General features: G+C 41.3%; 1 protein-coding gene across 1 annotated transcript in view; it reads right to left on the bottom strand.

Moving 5' to 3' along the window:
• Window positions 1-16623, bottom strand: part of COMMD1 (copper metabolism (Murr1) domain containing 1) — a gene marked incomplete at its 5' end in the record, with an annotated part of 52333 nt that extends 35710 nt beyond the window's left edge. The window contains one exon of the mRNA XM_009698104.1: window positions 16342-16623. Coding sequence (XP_009696406.1) covers window positions 16342-16623 — 282 coding nt within the window. The remainder of the gene's footprint in view (window positions 1-16341) is intronic.
• Between the last annotated feature and the right edge of the window lie 328 nt (window positions 16624-16951).

Genomic DNA, 16951 nt, shown 5'->3' with positions numbered 1-16951 from the left:
CTGAGAGTGCGGAGGAAGCCAAGGGGATGCAACGCGGGAGGAAAGAGGCAGAGCAGCACCCTGGGGTGCAGGGGCAGAAGGGAAAAGAGAAGCAGCAGAAGAAATGAAGGCAGAACTGGCAGAGAAAGGCAAATGAGAAATAGGAAGGCTCACAGGCAGTGAGGAGTACACTACCGCTGCTGAGAGGTGAAACCTGCATCTCAGGATCTGCTGGAGTCCCAGCCCTCCCTGGGGCTCTGGTTTGGGTACCTCTGCTAGAGCCTCCTACTCCCAGCTGACCCATCTCGAGGAGCCCCCTGTTTAGCAGTTAACTCTGGGAACAGTCCCCTGTCTAGCAGCAAACCCATCATAACTAATGCCTGGGCAATCTTCAAGCGATGGCTTATCATTTAGAAAAGCAGCAGAGCATCTCAAAAAGCAAATCCTGCATGTCAGCTTGCCACACAGTGAACGACCTTCTACAGATGTTCCAAAGAAAACGACCTTTCTCCCCGGTCAAAGATGAGACACGCTTCCTTGGACAAACACAACCCAGCGCTAATTGTTGTAGAGTGCGCGTCCTGCCCAGCTTTCCAGCTTGCAAAATACTTACTTTAGCCAAGAAAAGAAAGGCAGCACCTGCCCAGGGTGTATTGCAGTCGCTGCTGGGCAGGTTCTGGTTTCCAAAAGCACAGGTGCATTATACCCATCCTACTACACCGGTATAAATTAGGTTTTTCTGCGTGATTGCCTACTCCCTTAGCTAAGCCTGAGATTCACCTTATTGACTAGAGTGCATACAATACAATTGTATGATTACATTTCACTATGTATAAATGCTACTGCTTCACACTTCAAAATTTAGAAAAAGGAAGATGTTAAGAAAAGGACGAGGCTGGATAATACACACACTTGCACAGAGCACAAGTCTCTGGGCAAACTGCTTCAGATCAAAGGCAATATTTGACTGAGGTTCTAACAACGGGGAAAGGAAAGAGAAGCACTAAAAACTATTTCCCAGATTTTGCATGGTATTAATATTCTGCTCCAATATACCTCCATCTCAGATTTTCCTTGGCTGGAAGAATCCCACTAATATTTTCCCCAGCAGCTTATGAATATCATGAGTGTTCTGCCTTTATTTGCATGCAGCCATTAAGTAAACTTATTTGCCCACAGGTAAATGTTCTTGTGTGCATACAGGAGGTCCAAGCCAGGACTTTCTGCATTTGTAATCTTATGAAACTCTTTCCAACCCCGTTCTTGAAAACTGTATTAAAGAACACAAGCACTACAACGCAAAATTATCAAAATACAGAAAATGTCAGAATTACAGTTGCCAGGCAGCCTTAAATAACCTTCTGCCCTTGTGCACATGCGCTGTAACACAGGCTGCCCCGTCAAGACCCACTACCATTCCTTCTCCAGCTGACCTCTGTTGCAGGCAGTGCCCAGGCAATGAATGGGGGCTGTGTAGCGCAGCGGGCTGTGGTCTGCCCCGGCTCACTCACGTTGCAGAAGCTGGAAGGTGCAGAGCAAAGCAGATGGGGAACTGCAGGAAAAGAAAGAAGGATCCTACAGTTAAACCAGCTGAATGATAGCCTGGAGAACTGGGTTGTGCCTTTAGACGAAAGCCCGTGAAACAGCGGGCAAGTCATGCCGACAACATTTTTCCAGGTGGTCACTCACTGTGTGTTCCCTGGGCTCAGCCTCAGGCACCTGGGGTCTGGTTTGCAGAAGGACTGATGTCCGTCACGGCTGCGGGTGCGCAATCAGGAACGTACGCCAGCTATACTGCCAAGGTGCACCACTCTGGGCACTGGGGTGGAGGGTTTTTCAAGCTGGCCACCAGAATTAATAGAAATCCTTGCGTTTATGTTCTCTGCCCTCAGATTGTATCCTTGAAATGGGAATTATAATACCATCATAACTGATCATAACTATTTATTTATGAGATTTTTATGGCAGTAAGAGGGTTTGCATAGGAGCCTCCAAAATAATAAATACTATTAAAATAAACCATGAAGAAATTCATAATTTTGTATTCGATGCACACTGAATCTTCAATAGAAAGAGAGAATGAATGAAGAAGACAAACTACTTAGCAGCACCCTTTCAACAAGCCCCTTATTATTCTGGGCAGTGAATGAAACAGAGACAGTGTGGGAAAGAAAACAAACACACAGTCAGAGCCAAGCAAAGGGCATAAAAGAAAGGAGGGAGCAGCAGAGCCGCGCTCAAGCAGGGAACGGTGCCAAACGGGGAAGGCAGTGAGACAATGACGACAAAGGGAGAGCCCTGGTGACAACTCCCTGCCCAAAGGAGAAAGCCCTGTCCTCCAAGCAGAGGGAGGGTTGTCGGTCACTGCTGTCACTTCTTAGGATGGGAGACCACGAGCCAGGCTGACCCAGAGCACAGCCAGCATTCGAAGTCATCTGCAAGCTCCTGGCCCACAGCAAATTTCTCACCCCCCGATTTGCAGGTAAAAGCGCTCGCTATACTCATCCCTCTGGCCTAGCACTCTGCTTGCTGCCCTGAGAGAAAGGTATGAGTTGAAATCTCTCCTGGGAGCCAGAACAGCTTGTGGAGAGCTCTACATGTTGTCATGCAAAGAATCGCACAAGAAGCAGCAGAAGGAAAAAGTGTCGCAGGTTTGGAGCACAGCATCACGCCTCTGACAACCCCTTCCAAAAATCCTCTTCCAAAAAGCAATGACTGAGAAAAACGATGTCCAAAGTTCTCTGAAATAAAGCACTGCCTGTACAGAGCAAAAGTCGATGGTTTAGGGTAAATACAAAGATTCACTAAAGGCAGTTTTCTTACTGGGTATCTTCTGCAGGAGGATCATGGCAAGCCAACATCCCCCAGACAACCCCAAGGCCCCTGGGATGTGGCAGCACCATCCAACCCCACAAGTCCCTTAAGCTCAGCTCTCCTCCAGCAGCTCTGGGGAACACTCTCCTTCAGAGGCGAGCAAGTCTTTCTGATTTCCAAGCTCTGCACCTAGAAAAACAAGCCTCTCTCTTCTTTTCTTCACCCTCTGCCCAGAGAGAAGCTTCAAGCCCTTGAAACCGATCCATTTGTCCACTGCCTTTCAAATCCTTTCTCTCAGCTGGGATATCATCTTTCTTCTGTTTATTCTGCCCTAGCATCCACTCAGCTTGGCTCTGTGTTTGCAGAGGAAAGTGTTATGACCCAAAGGGGCTCGGTCACACATCGTATCCAGACCATGATGATATTTCAGTACTCTTGGATCGCTGCTTATCAGCGCCGTTAAGGGTCATGCATAGCATTTGGCAGGTTTAAACCTGTAAGTATCTCTGCTCTGCAAACTTCACAGTCGTTTAATATGACTTTAAAAAAAGAAACACACATTTAAAGAGGGTTTCTTTATCCTTTCATTTACATCTTGCATGAATTTTACCCCGAGAGTTTCGATTTAATGCAAATGCAAGTCTCTGTCACCCAGCAGCCCACACATCTTTGGCTGAAAGAGTTTAATGACATTCACTTGACTACTCTTCCCCCGCTATAAGTGGAAGAGCTGCCCTTCTCTCCTGTTTTTGCTTCCTAGAAAATGAAGGCTGAAACAGTTTGCCTCATCTGCCCTGAGCTGAACTAAGCAGTAAGGTTTTATCCACATCATTCATCTGAGCAGAGCGGTTGCTACGCTATCATTAATCAGTATGAAGTTCAGACAAAGGGTGGGATCTACCTCACCAAACTTCAGGCCCCTAGAGCTGTGCTACTAATACTTACTTTCCTTCGGAGTCCATGGAAACAGATTCTTTGAAGGAACAGAGCACGGCGGACACCTAAACTGAACCAGATTTACCGCTCCCTCAAACAGCCTGGGTTTCTCCACGTGCTCTCCAGTGAGCTCCAGGTGACCGGCTGGATGCAGACCTGGCTCATTGCTCAAACTCCAATGGTGGTGACCCAAACACCACAGGACAGCAATGGCAATGAAAAAACCCCATGTTTTACTACACATAGAAGTTGACTGGATTCAATCAGTATCTTCCCTCTTCTAGTGGAAAGGGTCAGCAAGAACAGAAACAATACGGGAAGATGCTGTAGCCAACGCCTGCACCTTCAGCAAGAGCGAGCACGTGAATCAACAGCTCCTTTTCACGTCCTCATGGCAGTAGGTATCACAAAAGCCAATTCTGTCAAGCGTTGTGTTTGTTCTTATTGTATAATCAAGATATTTGTAGGCAGGAACAGGTTCCAGTCTAATTAAGTTTGATCAGATGAGCTTTTTCCCAGACAGCCACACTTGATCCATCTCTGAGCATCACAGTGATATTTACTGGGAAACGCAAGTGTTCCATTTCCATAAAAGCAGGCAGTTTAAACTTAGCTGCAGGTAACTCAAAATGACTGCTTGGAGCAGAAATGTAATTTTCTGAAAGGGGTTATTGGTTCTGAACATGATGCACTGCACTCATGATCTGTCACGCCTCATTACTTCAGACCAAGTAAGTCGGGCCAGTGTAACTGGATACGTTAGACACTCTCTTCAATGCCAAGTTCTTTTAAGATGCTGCCTTGCAGGCTTTTAAAAAAAAAAGCCATTATCAAACTCATTTTCTCAAGTCCTGTGGCATATTTACAGGTTAAATGGAACGAAATTTTTTTAATAGTTCTTAAAGCACAGCTCCACTTTTGAGAGTGATTCAACAGAAATGGAATCAATTGACTGAAAAGTTTATTGCCTGTAAGCATTCAAATATCACTGCAGAGGTTTAAAGAAACAGGTATTATAGCAGCTTTGCATCTTCAGCCAAGGTTCAGAAGCTGTCAGAGAATTTATTCTAATTGCAGTAGTAATTTGCGAGTATCTCATTTGGTTAGGCCACTGCAAACCAAATATAGGGTAAGTGTGTCCCTGATTTGCATTGGTGGAGCTTAGCCATATTTGAACACAAGGAAACGGTTCTTTCCATCTTGTATCTACCTATCTAACTCCACCTAATAGAGTTTGGGAACTCAAACGACAACACCATAATCTTCACTAGGTCTCCACTGGCGCAGTTTATTACAATTAAATCATCAGGAATGTGACGATGCATACAAGGAGGACTAAAATTCAGCACGGAGGTCTTTTGGTTGTGCAGGGTCAGGGTAAAAAGTACTAGAAGCTTACTTTTGTCCTTAAAACAAGAGGCTTTATACCCTCCTTGCAACTTCGAGAAAGAAAAAAAACCTGAAAAAGTGACATCATCTGTACGGTTACTTTCAAAAGTGAGGCTATATTTCAAGCATTTATTAACCAAATTAAGCATATGCAATTTAAATTATGCTTTCCTTGTCTTATTAACATATTAATGAATATACATCAGTGAGTTGAACTAAAAATATATCAAAGATTTGCATGTCTGATTATCTTTGTGGAGTTTTGCAACTGACAATTTGAAAGGAGGACAGAAAAAAACCAAACCCTTGTGTCAAGGTCTATGCAAAATTACAGCTTAGAGAGGTTCCTTAATCAAGGGGTTGTTTTGTATCTTTTATAAGTGAAAATTAGAATCTCTTTCTAAACGAAGAGGACTTGCTCTTGGAATTATGTTCAAAGTAGTCATTTCCTCAACTTTTAAAGCAGTAAATAGGACAATGACGTCTTAACTAAAAGCACTGCCAGTGATCTCTTCCCAACCATCTCCTTTCAGAGAAATGCAAGAAAACTTACGGTTCTACACGCTGCCTCCATAAGTATTTTTGAAACAAGCAAAAAGAAAAAAAAAATGGAACAGAGGCACACAAGGAAACAGGGAAAGCTATTTTGACAATGAAATTGTTGACAGCAATCAACTTCTTGTAACCACTGAATGAAAACATAACCAACAAACCAGTTCATTTGTTAAAGCTGTGACTAAGTCAGGACTTGCTGTTCAGCTCTACTCCTTGCTGTTCCTGTACTTCTAGCATCACTCCAGGCAACTCAGCCAACTCTGTGGTTCAGCTTGCTGTATTTCCCACCTAACACTGGAGAAAATAACTGGACAAGTAATAAGACAAGTATTTCAATCATGTCGCTCATTAATGACCGTCATGAATGTGCATAGCTGAGAAATTTTCTAGAAACAAGGAATACTAATGCTGCTAAAATACCAAGATTCCTCTGTTCTTGCAATCTTAGGTTCCCACCTCCAGATACCATTTTAGATCGTTTCCAAATCAGATACCTTTTCCACAGTTCTCCAGATCAAGTCTACAATACCAAACTCCTCCAACAGGCATGTCTCTCATTTTCTATTCCTCCTCCATTCTTTGGAGAAAAGCTGGCACTTCAGAGAGGTTATCCTTAGTGCTCAAGGAAAGCTGCTTTACTTCTCAAGTTCAAGAGGCCACGAGCTAGGATTTAAAACAGGTGATTCTTCGAATATGAATATTTAAATAAGTATTTTTTTCATGGAGAGGCAGAGTTCTCAATTTCTTTTGCCCAATTTTGCCCTCACCCTGTCCCTTCAACAAGTTGATCTAGACTAAAATTAATCTGGGGAAAAAAATTTAAAGGGTGGGGAGGGAACAAAAAAAATTTAATTGGACTCACTCAGCCACTTTCAACTCCACTACTGGGGTAGCATGATGGTGAGAACAAGTAGCAAAGGCCAGGAATTCTTTAAGTCCATATTGCTGCAAGAAAAAGACCTGCAACCCGAAACTACCATCTAAGACCCACACGTGATTTTCCATGGCAGTTTTATTTACTGCCTTCCTTTCAGTCTACGTTTTTAACAAGATGAAGAAAAGGCCAGTGTACTAAGGTGCACCTGTAAGACAAATCCATTTAATGTGGAGGTAAGTGAACCTGCAAATGGAGATGAAATGTTTCAGCTTCTTGGGTGCAAACTCCCACCAGTCATCTGCTGAAAATCTAATCTATACCATGTGGAAGTTGGTATCTGCAAAAAGAGCCTTCTTTCCTATAGTCTTAATTTACTCCCTTGGGAAGGGGCATAAGCCTCTCCCAAAAGTTCTTTGCTGGCATCTAGAAGTCCCTAGGTACCGCTGCTAGCTGTATAAAGTGACAGCAGCAAGAGCATCTGGCAGGAATGAGAGTTTGCATTCATACAAACACCGTGCCAGTATTCCACGCATTCCACATGTTGATTAACTACATTTCTGTACAGGGAGCTCATAATACCTCAGCGTTAACGCGCAGTTACTGATTGCCAAGGACAGTTTTGTACACCAGCAAATTCCAGCAGCTACCAGTGAAATCCCTCAGTCAGAGATTTTGTAAATGGAATGGTAAGAAAAGGAAGTAAAAAAAAAAAAAGTGATGTTTACCTTTTTCTCATTTTTAACTAGGACGAGACACAGGAGCAGAAGCACTAGAAGGACAGAAAGCCAAAGCTTGCTAGAAATTAGAAGACAAGTATCTCCTTGATAAAAAGATTACACTGAGAACTGCCTATGAATTGCATTCTCCTGTTGCCCATGCCTTCTGCTGCCTAATGTATTAATAGAACTGTTCACCACGTGGGAATTTAACTTGTGAAGAAAGGTGATAAAACAAAGCTGCTGGCAGATAACATACAAGCTGCTCTAAAGAAATAACACAGGTTCACTCTTCCCTCGAAAAAACTAATACATGCAAAGAAAGACAGCAAGTTTAATGGTACAGTTTGCAGCGATTTTGCTTTGCTGCTGTCGACTGTGTTGGGTTTTTTGTCAGATCGATTCTTGCAGAGCCAAAACTGGAGTCGAGCTTTTATGAAGAGTATAAATACATATATATATATACACACATATGTAAAGACAGAATAAAGAGAATCCAAAGGACTAAGCAGCAGAGAAGGGTGTAAATGACAAGCATTTCTCCCCAATTGCATGCCAATTTTATATCTTCTGATAAGTTCTCCTAAAGCAGCTCTTCCTAATTAAAATAAATTAAGCAAGAACTTGCTCTTATTTACACCCCTGAACGCTAATATTCAGGGATCTCAAGAGAGATCATGACAAGTCTGGAAGGATCTCCAATGTGTTTTTCAGTGGCAACGTGGCACAGCATCAAGAGTGGGAAGGCTGGCCAACTGGCAAAACAACAATTTTAAATGTACTTGGCCACGCTAGGCCTGTAAAAACAAGATGCTTTGTCAGACAATGCAGCGGGCACTTATGTTTATAACAACTCCTTTTTTCCTGAGTTTTCCAAGAACATATTACTTGCTAATGCTGATATCAAAGTCCTCTGAAGAACACAGATAGCCAGCAACACTGGAGCTAAGATGCAAAGACGCTAGTTGCTTTGATTTGCTGTATACAGGCTCTCCAGGAAAGAAATTCCCCCTTTTTAAAATGTTTTTTGAGAATCACACAAAACTTTTGACTTTTATTACAACAAAGCTACCAGAGATTACAATTTTTGGTACTTCAACCATGCTCCTCTTCCTTGAAGGCCTCCCAGAGTAAATGTATTTCACAAAATAATTTATCCCAAGAGAAATAAATCCAGAAAAAAATCCATTCAGAAAACAGAATACATTCACTTTCATACCCAAACTACATGCTGCTGGTTTTACGAAAGGTGCGCAGTGCCAAAAGAAATCACCAACTCCTATATTTACCTCAGGATGCCTCACCCCAGCAAACGCTCTTCTCTGGGTCCTCAACAGTTGGCAACGCGGCAGCAAATAGATCCAATCTTTGCATTGCAAAGTTGCTTTTTAATAAGCCAGGAATCGATCACGTTGGCCAAGCATGGTCTCCTCTGCCTCCTGCCCCAGGCTTAGGACTAGTAAAATGAGAAATGGTATTTTTTAATCCACCTTTTCCATCTCAGTTTGATCACGCCTTCTGCAAACCTCCAAACACCTTCCGCTTCATACATTAAAGCTCCATCTTTCCAAGCCTTGCACTATGTTTTGCCTCAATTAAAGCCTGGTTTTACTGCAGCAAGGCTGAATCTCTAGCTGGTTGGAAGATGTGGGAAATGCAGAGCTGTTCCTCTACCTTCTGGCCATGACCCTGGCCAGGCCATGTGCTCTGATGAGGGTAGAAGCTCTGACTGCGCTTGTTTAAGAGCAAGGTCACACAGCCAAACAGTGCCAGTCTGCACGTGGCATTTTGTGCAAATGCAATGCTTTACTCTGCATATTTGCAGTCAGTCTCTATACAACTCCAAGTCCACTGTGGGGGGGGACTGCACATACAGTGGAGTTGTCTGTGATTATTTACATGACAGCAGTAGTGCAAGTGTCACGTTGAAACTGCTCTGCCAACCTGCCTCAAACCAAGCAATTCCTTTGGTGATGGGGGGTATGCAATTTGGGGTCTCCGAATTACACAGTTAATGCAAAGTGATGAGGAAGCACAAGAAACTCATAACCATCCTCTAAGCTCGTTACAGACACAGGAACTTTCTTATTAGAGAACACAGCCAGAGCTGCAGAGGAGCTGAAGCTCATCAGCCACCTTCGCATCCAGCCTCTGCAATGTCTTCTCTTTAAACGCCGTCAGCTTTTTTCTTGTCCCCCCCAACACAACATTCAGCATCATAGTTCCCAAACAACCGCTTTCCCTCTGCTGAAACCAAACTCCCCATTCCTGACCCAGAAGTTCACGCATTCAGACTGAACTAAAGCACAAAGTACAAAAGCAACAGAAACACGTTCTGAGCTCAGTCTTCCACGTGAGGTTCAGTGAATAGAGAAGGAACTGAAATGCACACAGCAACTGGATTAAACAAGGAGCATGAAACCATCCATTTCACCTGAAAGTCTGAGGGCTAAATGCTCACGGCTGCTGAATGAAGTGCATTTGAAGTGATGAAGTTCATTCACGGCAGTGATGAAGTGCATTTGCTGGAGATAATTTTCAACAGACAGCTCTGCTGAACCAGCTGCCCCTGTCCCAGCTTCCTCGTAGTCTGTACCCCAAGGCTGCGAGACATGGCTCCGGAGGGTGTTTCATCAAAGCTACGCAGCATTTTATTGCTGCATGAGGATGCCAGAGTGATGTTAGACTGCAAAATACTGTTGATCGCATGAGACACCTAACAGATGGCAAGTCCCTTGTCATAATCTCCAAGACCTCAATGTATTTTCTAAGAAAGTAAAAAATTTCAAGAGTCCAGGACTGAATCTAAATTTAGACAGACGAAAGCCAGTAAATATGCATTGTTACAATAACATCTATCTTCATACAGCTCACTTTCAATTAATCCAGAATTCTCCCCATAGTACCTTGAGCTCAGCTACAATCAAAAATATTTGTCTCTTACTTAAATTATTCTGTTTAACTACTTCAGCAAATTCAGTTCCAGAGTAAAAACAGTCGACAAAGAATATATATGTGTGCATGCACCTGCATACTCATACGTTTATATACACAGCACAAATAAACAAGGATGGAAACTGTTAGTACCACTAATCCTTGCTTTGTACAGGATGAACAGATGGACTCATGAAAAAATATTGTCGAACATATACAGTGGAAAGGTGACAATTCAAGTCGGACAGTTATTTAATATCTCAATTTAATGCTCCTCTTCTCTCTGCAATATATTACACTTAAAAATCCCAACAGCCACAAATAACAAAATTCTCTTCATGTTCCCCAAGCTGGCTTTCAGTAGAAGGTGACAAAAATCAAACTGTCAAAGCAAAGGACTACAGAGAGTGCCCTGCAGAGGATTAAAGAAATAACTGAGTTAAGTCAGTCAACTGTGTTCCAGTTTTCTCTGTGCCGAGTGACCCGTTGCCCTCTCTGGTTTTTATTTGCTTTTGCACTGTACTGCCTTACGTAACTGTTCCCTCCAGCTCATAAATTTCCAAGGTGAACAAAAGCTCAAATGATTACATTTGGCTTGGCCACAAAGGTGATTTTTTTCCACTAACTTCTACTTACTGGGTTTTATATTTTTAATCACATAAAATTATTAAGCCCATTGCAGTCAAGTTGATCGATTCGACTTCTAAATGCCCATGTTTTCCCATTTTTGACCGGAACTACAAAGATTAAAATGGATTAAGGCTGGAAAGGAAAAACGGTGTGGTGGTTGTTTTTCCTTCCCCACTGCAAGCCAGGCTGCCCTTATTTTGGTTCAGGTACCTAGAACTGCTTTTCATCTCCCTAAGCATCTCTTTGCCCACACCAATATACTACCAAAGGCGGTCTGCCTTTTCAGGACAGATCCTACATAAACCGGACTGCAAGTCCGTTATCTGAAGTTATTTTCAGCGATAGCTCTGAAGCAGCCTGACCTGGAGTCACATAAAGGCAAAAGCAAGCACAGCCATAATCCTTCCTCCCTATAGCATGCATTTACTCATGACGTTTCCTTGATCTGACCTTTCTTCAGCGGTGAAAGCTATTGCTGGAGATAACTGCAGCCTAGGGAAACCAAGAGACCCGTGCTTACAAAAATGTGCAAAACACCAACAGATCCTCAGTGGCATTCAGTCTGTAATCCTAGCAAGGTAATGAGATTTAGAGAAGCTAAATCCTAAGATTTTTCATTATGCTGTGAAAGTATGTTCAATTTTCATATTTGTTAATGGGAATGATTTCCGCTTATCGTTTGTTTATAACACAGTAGATACAAATTTCAACCTAAATTTGTATAGAATATACATTATTAACAAGTCAAACTATTTTGATCTCCCAAAAGCTTACTTTGAGACTTACCTCACTCCTTCCCAGACCATTACAAGAATTAAATCTTCATAGTCATACAAACTAAAATTTCATGAAATTTCAGACTCCAGGCCTTCAAAATCCTGGTAGCATTTTACCTCCTACATTATAGCACATGACAATTGTCTATGATCATTATTAATTCTTTCCGCATCTGAATTAACAGAATTATTACCTGAATTATTATTTTTATCTGAATCACCAGTGGCTGGGCCCAGCCGTTAGCAGAGAGCAGATCTGATATACCTAAGGTAAACTGCGAGCTGACAGCTCTTACTTTTTCAGTATCAGGTAAGTTCCTGCACTGGCAAAGGATCACTTCGTCTAGTAAGTCCTTCCATCAGAAAGTATTTCTCCCACTGCTGAGAGTTTAAAGTGACAATCAAAACATTGTCAGAACTAGCAAATATTAGATTTTCAATTTATCAAAAGTCTATTACTAATGCTTGCCTGTTCTTTAAAGAAAGATGTTTGCTTTATATGAAGATGCATATCCCTGGTGATTTCAGACTTCAGAAAAATGATATGGAATAAGAAGCTGCTCTTTGCCCTTAAATTTGAAAGAAATGATCCTAATTTCTTAACTTACATTGTGGCTGTTAGTATTTGCTATATAGTATAGGATAGGTAAATACTACTAAGTTTTATGACACCTCTGTCAGGTAGATATTTTAAAAAAGGAAAGAGAAGAGGCATACAATGTTTTGGGAAAAAACCCTCTAAACCATAATCCTGATGCGATTTCCTCATGTCTTTCTGGGAAGAATCCTGCAGTGGAATCCCAGACTCCATGTTAAATTAGGGCAGAAAATACTCTTTCCTCATAAAACATGCTTAACCTCCCACAAAACTCCAATAAAAGTGCTATTACATGGATTACCAGTATCTTAAATACTGAAAAGAAATGCATGTGAAAATACCCACTCTGTAAGTTCATGCATAAAAGCCAAGAGCAAATACTCAGCCTAATCTATAACAACTGATTAATCTCAAATATTAAACAGCAAAATATACAACACTGTAAGAAAGTAAAACTTATTGGCAAATCAGCCCACAATACTAGTGGGAAGAACACAGCCCCAAGGGAGGGGCACATCTCTTAAGGAAAATAACACGACAAACTCCATAAAACAAGTTTAAATATATCTTAATGCCAAGCCACAGCGCAAAACCAATGCCTTTATCTTCTATAAATGACAAGGTCAGATATAAATCTGCAGACAACCTAACATTGTGCAGTAGCGGCCGTTCACTGTATGGAGCCGCGTTGATGCAGCGGGGCAGGAAGGGCACAAGAAGGGCGACTCTCCAGCTCACTGCGCTGTCCCTCCCGGCAGATTCGTCTCTGGTTGAAATTTCATGCCAAAAGAGCTTTACAGCAATGCTCAGAGAGGGAGAACAAGATTAAAAAGGACATAAAGAAGGGGGCAGGGAGCTCCAGAGATGCTTTAAGAGAAAGCCAGCAAGGTACAGAGATACAGGAGGATAAAACCATTGTGCAAAAGAAAAGATGGGCTGTTCAAAAGGAAAGAATGAACTGGCAGCGATCAGCACTGAGTATCATGAACAGATGAAGGCAAATGCAGGCTAAAGTGCAACTGCTTTAGGATTTTATTTTTAGTCGTACTGTTAAAGAAAATGGGCTTTCAAAGCAAAGTACTTCATGGCTAGCACATTCATCTGCTTTTAAGCAGGATGTATAAAGACTACATCACCAGCATAAAGGAAACTTTAAATGTCACTATAAAATCTTTACTGAAGAAGAAGTTCAAACTGCAAGTTATAGATCCTGAACCAAACTTTCCAAAGTTTGGAGCACCAGTATTTCTGAATGTTTCTCATTAGAAGTGCTTTTAAGAGCACTTACAGAAAAGGGTTAATTTCTTTCTATTATCAGTAACGCTAAGTATAGTAAGAATTAATGTATGCAAGTTGTAATGGATTCTCAAACCCAGAAACATCACTCTCCCATCAGAAAACATTCATGAAATTTAACAAAATTCATGTAAACTCAGTCTACTGGCATTTATGAATCAGTCACTTCCAATTCCCCATTTCTAGCTGTATGAGCTCTTACACATACAGTCTTTCCGTCATGAAAGAACCGACTGATTAAAATTCAGAGATGGCAAGCAGGGAGCAAGGTTACTTATTGAAGCAGAAGGAACAGACCCTCCACCAAACTGCCTGGCCTTCTGCTGGGCAGAGAGCTAAATCTAGTCCAGAGACACAGAGAAGAATCAGAGCGCCTTTAAATTCTGGAAAGGTACACTTTCTATGGAGCATTTCTTTGCTTCTGTTGAAATATATGAAATATTAATGTCAATTCATTACACATCAATGCATTTGTATACTCCCTTGTTATCAAGTGTCCAAATGAAAACAGTCTGTTCTGAATAATTTACTCCTGAATCATCAGCCACCTTTCTTCTGCACATCCAGGAGATCTTCACTATTCGCCAAATCACATCTATGACTGACAACCTTTTAGAAAAGATGTTCTCTCTGTTAAGTTTCAGAAAGGTGCTAGCATATACGTATTTGATGTGCCACAAAACTTGATATTTAGAACAGATGTAAATGTGCTAACAATAAAGTAAAAATACATACAAAGACTACAAAACGTGATGGTTTTAAGTTTGTGGGCTGGATCCAGCGTGCAAGAACAACTTGTTCAACCTCCAATTGTAGTCTCTGCAATCGTCTTTCCAGGAGGTCCCCAAACACATGTGGGAAGAGGCTGAGGGCTGGATGATCTGTTCAGGCAACCCACTTGCTGCCGTTTCGGTCCTGGGCTTGCCAAAACTCAGCCCATCACAGAGGCGTGCAGCCCGATGCGGCTGCCTCAACCAAAAGCTTTTCAGCGGAGAGTCTATTTAATCCAGAGCTAAAGACTACGTGAACCACAGCTCCTTAAAACAAACACCGATTTTGACTCAAGTGGTGACAATGCTAATTACTCCATGATTGTTTCTGTAAGTACCAGTCTAAGACCCTTATTCACACCAAGTGTCAGACTGGCTGACAGCTCACTACTGTCAGGCAAAAGTTATGTCTGACGGCAGTTCAAAAAATACATTCACACAACCACTTCCCTTTGAAATATGAAACTGCATTGCTAAAATAATTCACTGTGGTTTTGTTGTGGGGCTCTTCGGTAAGAGAAATTACAGTATCTCAGAAATGTGTATTCTCCCTTCATGTTCACATCCCTTTTCTCTCGCTGCACAGGGTGGAAGAAATATAAACGTACTCGTTGATTGATGTTACCGTAATAACCCATTACTGGGGAAAAAACAATTTCAAAACAAGAGTCACTACCTACATAATTCCCTTATGAAATACAACAGCAGTTCTGAGTTAAGGATTTATTTTTTTTTTCTTTTCAATGAACATGGGTATATTTCCCATTTGCTCACTAATGTACTCATTCTAATGTACTCACTATAACCTTTTTTTTTTTTAATGCTTTCCATTTGTTACTAATAGAGTATAATTATTTCCAATCTCAAGATCCTGAGCAGAAAATTCCACTTTTTTGAGGCTAGGAAAAACCCTAAAACCACACGCCATTGTTGTATTGGTCACTGCAGAGATACACGAGTGGAAGGTGGAGGGTCAGCACTTAGGAAGGATAAGCTTTCAAAGACTGAGAAGAAAAGTGGACTAACAGAATAACTTCAACAATATATACCGTCTCTGTAGGATCCCAATTTACTCGTACATTCATTCTGGCCTTAGTATAGCCACACAGTTTCAATTAAATCATTCAGCGTGCATAGGTATACTCCAGGTATGTGTATATATGTGTGTACATATTTTAGATACACTTAAATCCAGGTACTCTTTTGCTATAAGCTACTAAAATATTATGAAATCCAAGGAAATTTGCTAAATGTTAACTATTACCATCAAAACCCCCAAATTAGCTCATGGTATGATTTGCAGTAGCTACTGCTAAGAAATGAGGTTTTAAGATTCGCTAACACATCGCAGAGGAGAAAAGATACCAAATTGAAAGGCATTTATTGTCAGAAAAAGACAGAATTGAAGATGGGAAGCTGTGCCTTTAGTTGTACATTCATACGAATTATAAAGATTAAAAAGAAATGCAGTGTTCAGCACCAATAGAGCTATATATCTCTTTCAGGAAGATAAGAACAGATTGCATAATGTGACTGGTAATAAAGATGTACTTGTAACATGAAAATAGGCGTTATGTAAAATAAAGATGAGTCTTTCCCCCTCCTTTGTCCTAAAATGTAAGGGAGGCTTGATCATCTTAATTTGTGGACTTTTATTCTTTTGCAGCTTCTACTTTGCAGATATTACCTAATTTTAGTATTTGATTAGGGAAAAAAAAAAACACAACAAACTGATTGACTTCACAGTGCATGGAATACAAATACAATTTTAATGTAATTGCTAGTATGGCTGATTTTACGTTTGATTTCTATGTCCTCAGATTTTCCAAGCTTAATGTAAAGAGACCTGACAATATATCTACGAAGATACAAAAAAAAAAGCAAAAGTTGCATTTACCACCCAGAATGTATCTTTGTATCCAAAGATGGACCACAAGTTTGAGTACATTAAAGGCCCCGTGGTGAAAAATACACCGACTTGATTTAGATGCAGTGAATTCAGCAATAGGTAAAATGTCCCAGCACACACATAGCTAAATGAGGTTTATGTATTTTGCAAAAGAAAGCTTACCTGCTCATTTTTTCCCAGTTCCATTTCAACTATCGCAACAGGAGTGTTTATCTGATCAATGTGTCTTGACTGTGCCTTCAGATCCACTCGCCAGTTCATGTTTTTTAAGACATTATCCCACCGGCTTTGGTTGATCAGGCTCTCGTGGATCTTTATCCGGTGGTTCTTCCAGAATTTTGCAATGACTGCAGCTTGATCTGACGTGATGCCACCTTGTTTTTTGGTTTGGGCAGTGAGAAAAGCCTCCAGCTGATTCAAATCCATGTCCGCTGAAGCAATTGACTGTAGGGATTTTTTAGGGAAAATAAGAGGAGTAAAAGGGAAAAGCTTGCTCAAAAATACTCTTTAGCAGTCTACTAAATGGTCACATCTTTAGGGTTTTATAAATACTGGATTTTTAAAGGGATAGTGCAAACAAATCTGGGTTCTGCAAATAACCTGACAACTTTAATTAAAACTCAATTAGCAAGTGCCTACCACGTATCCCAGATTCCTGTCTCCGGACAGTTGGAGGGTGATGGATTGGTAACAGTGATGAGGAAGCCAGGCGTGCCTTTGGGAGCCGTACTGGTACAGGGTAACAAGGAGGCTTCTCACTGTCTGCCTGACT

Source organism: Cariama cristata, unplaced genomic scaffold, assembly GCF_000690535.1.
Source record: "Cariama cristata isolate BGI_N322 unplaced genomic scaffold, ASM69053v1 scaffold4784, whole genome shotgun sequence".
NCBI classification, from domain to species: domain Eukaryota; kingdom Metazoa; phylum Chordata; class Aves; order Cariamiformes; family Cariamidae; genus Cariama; species Cariama cristata.
This window is presented reverse-complemented; position numbering and strand designations above follow the sequence as displayed.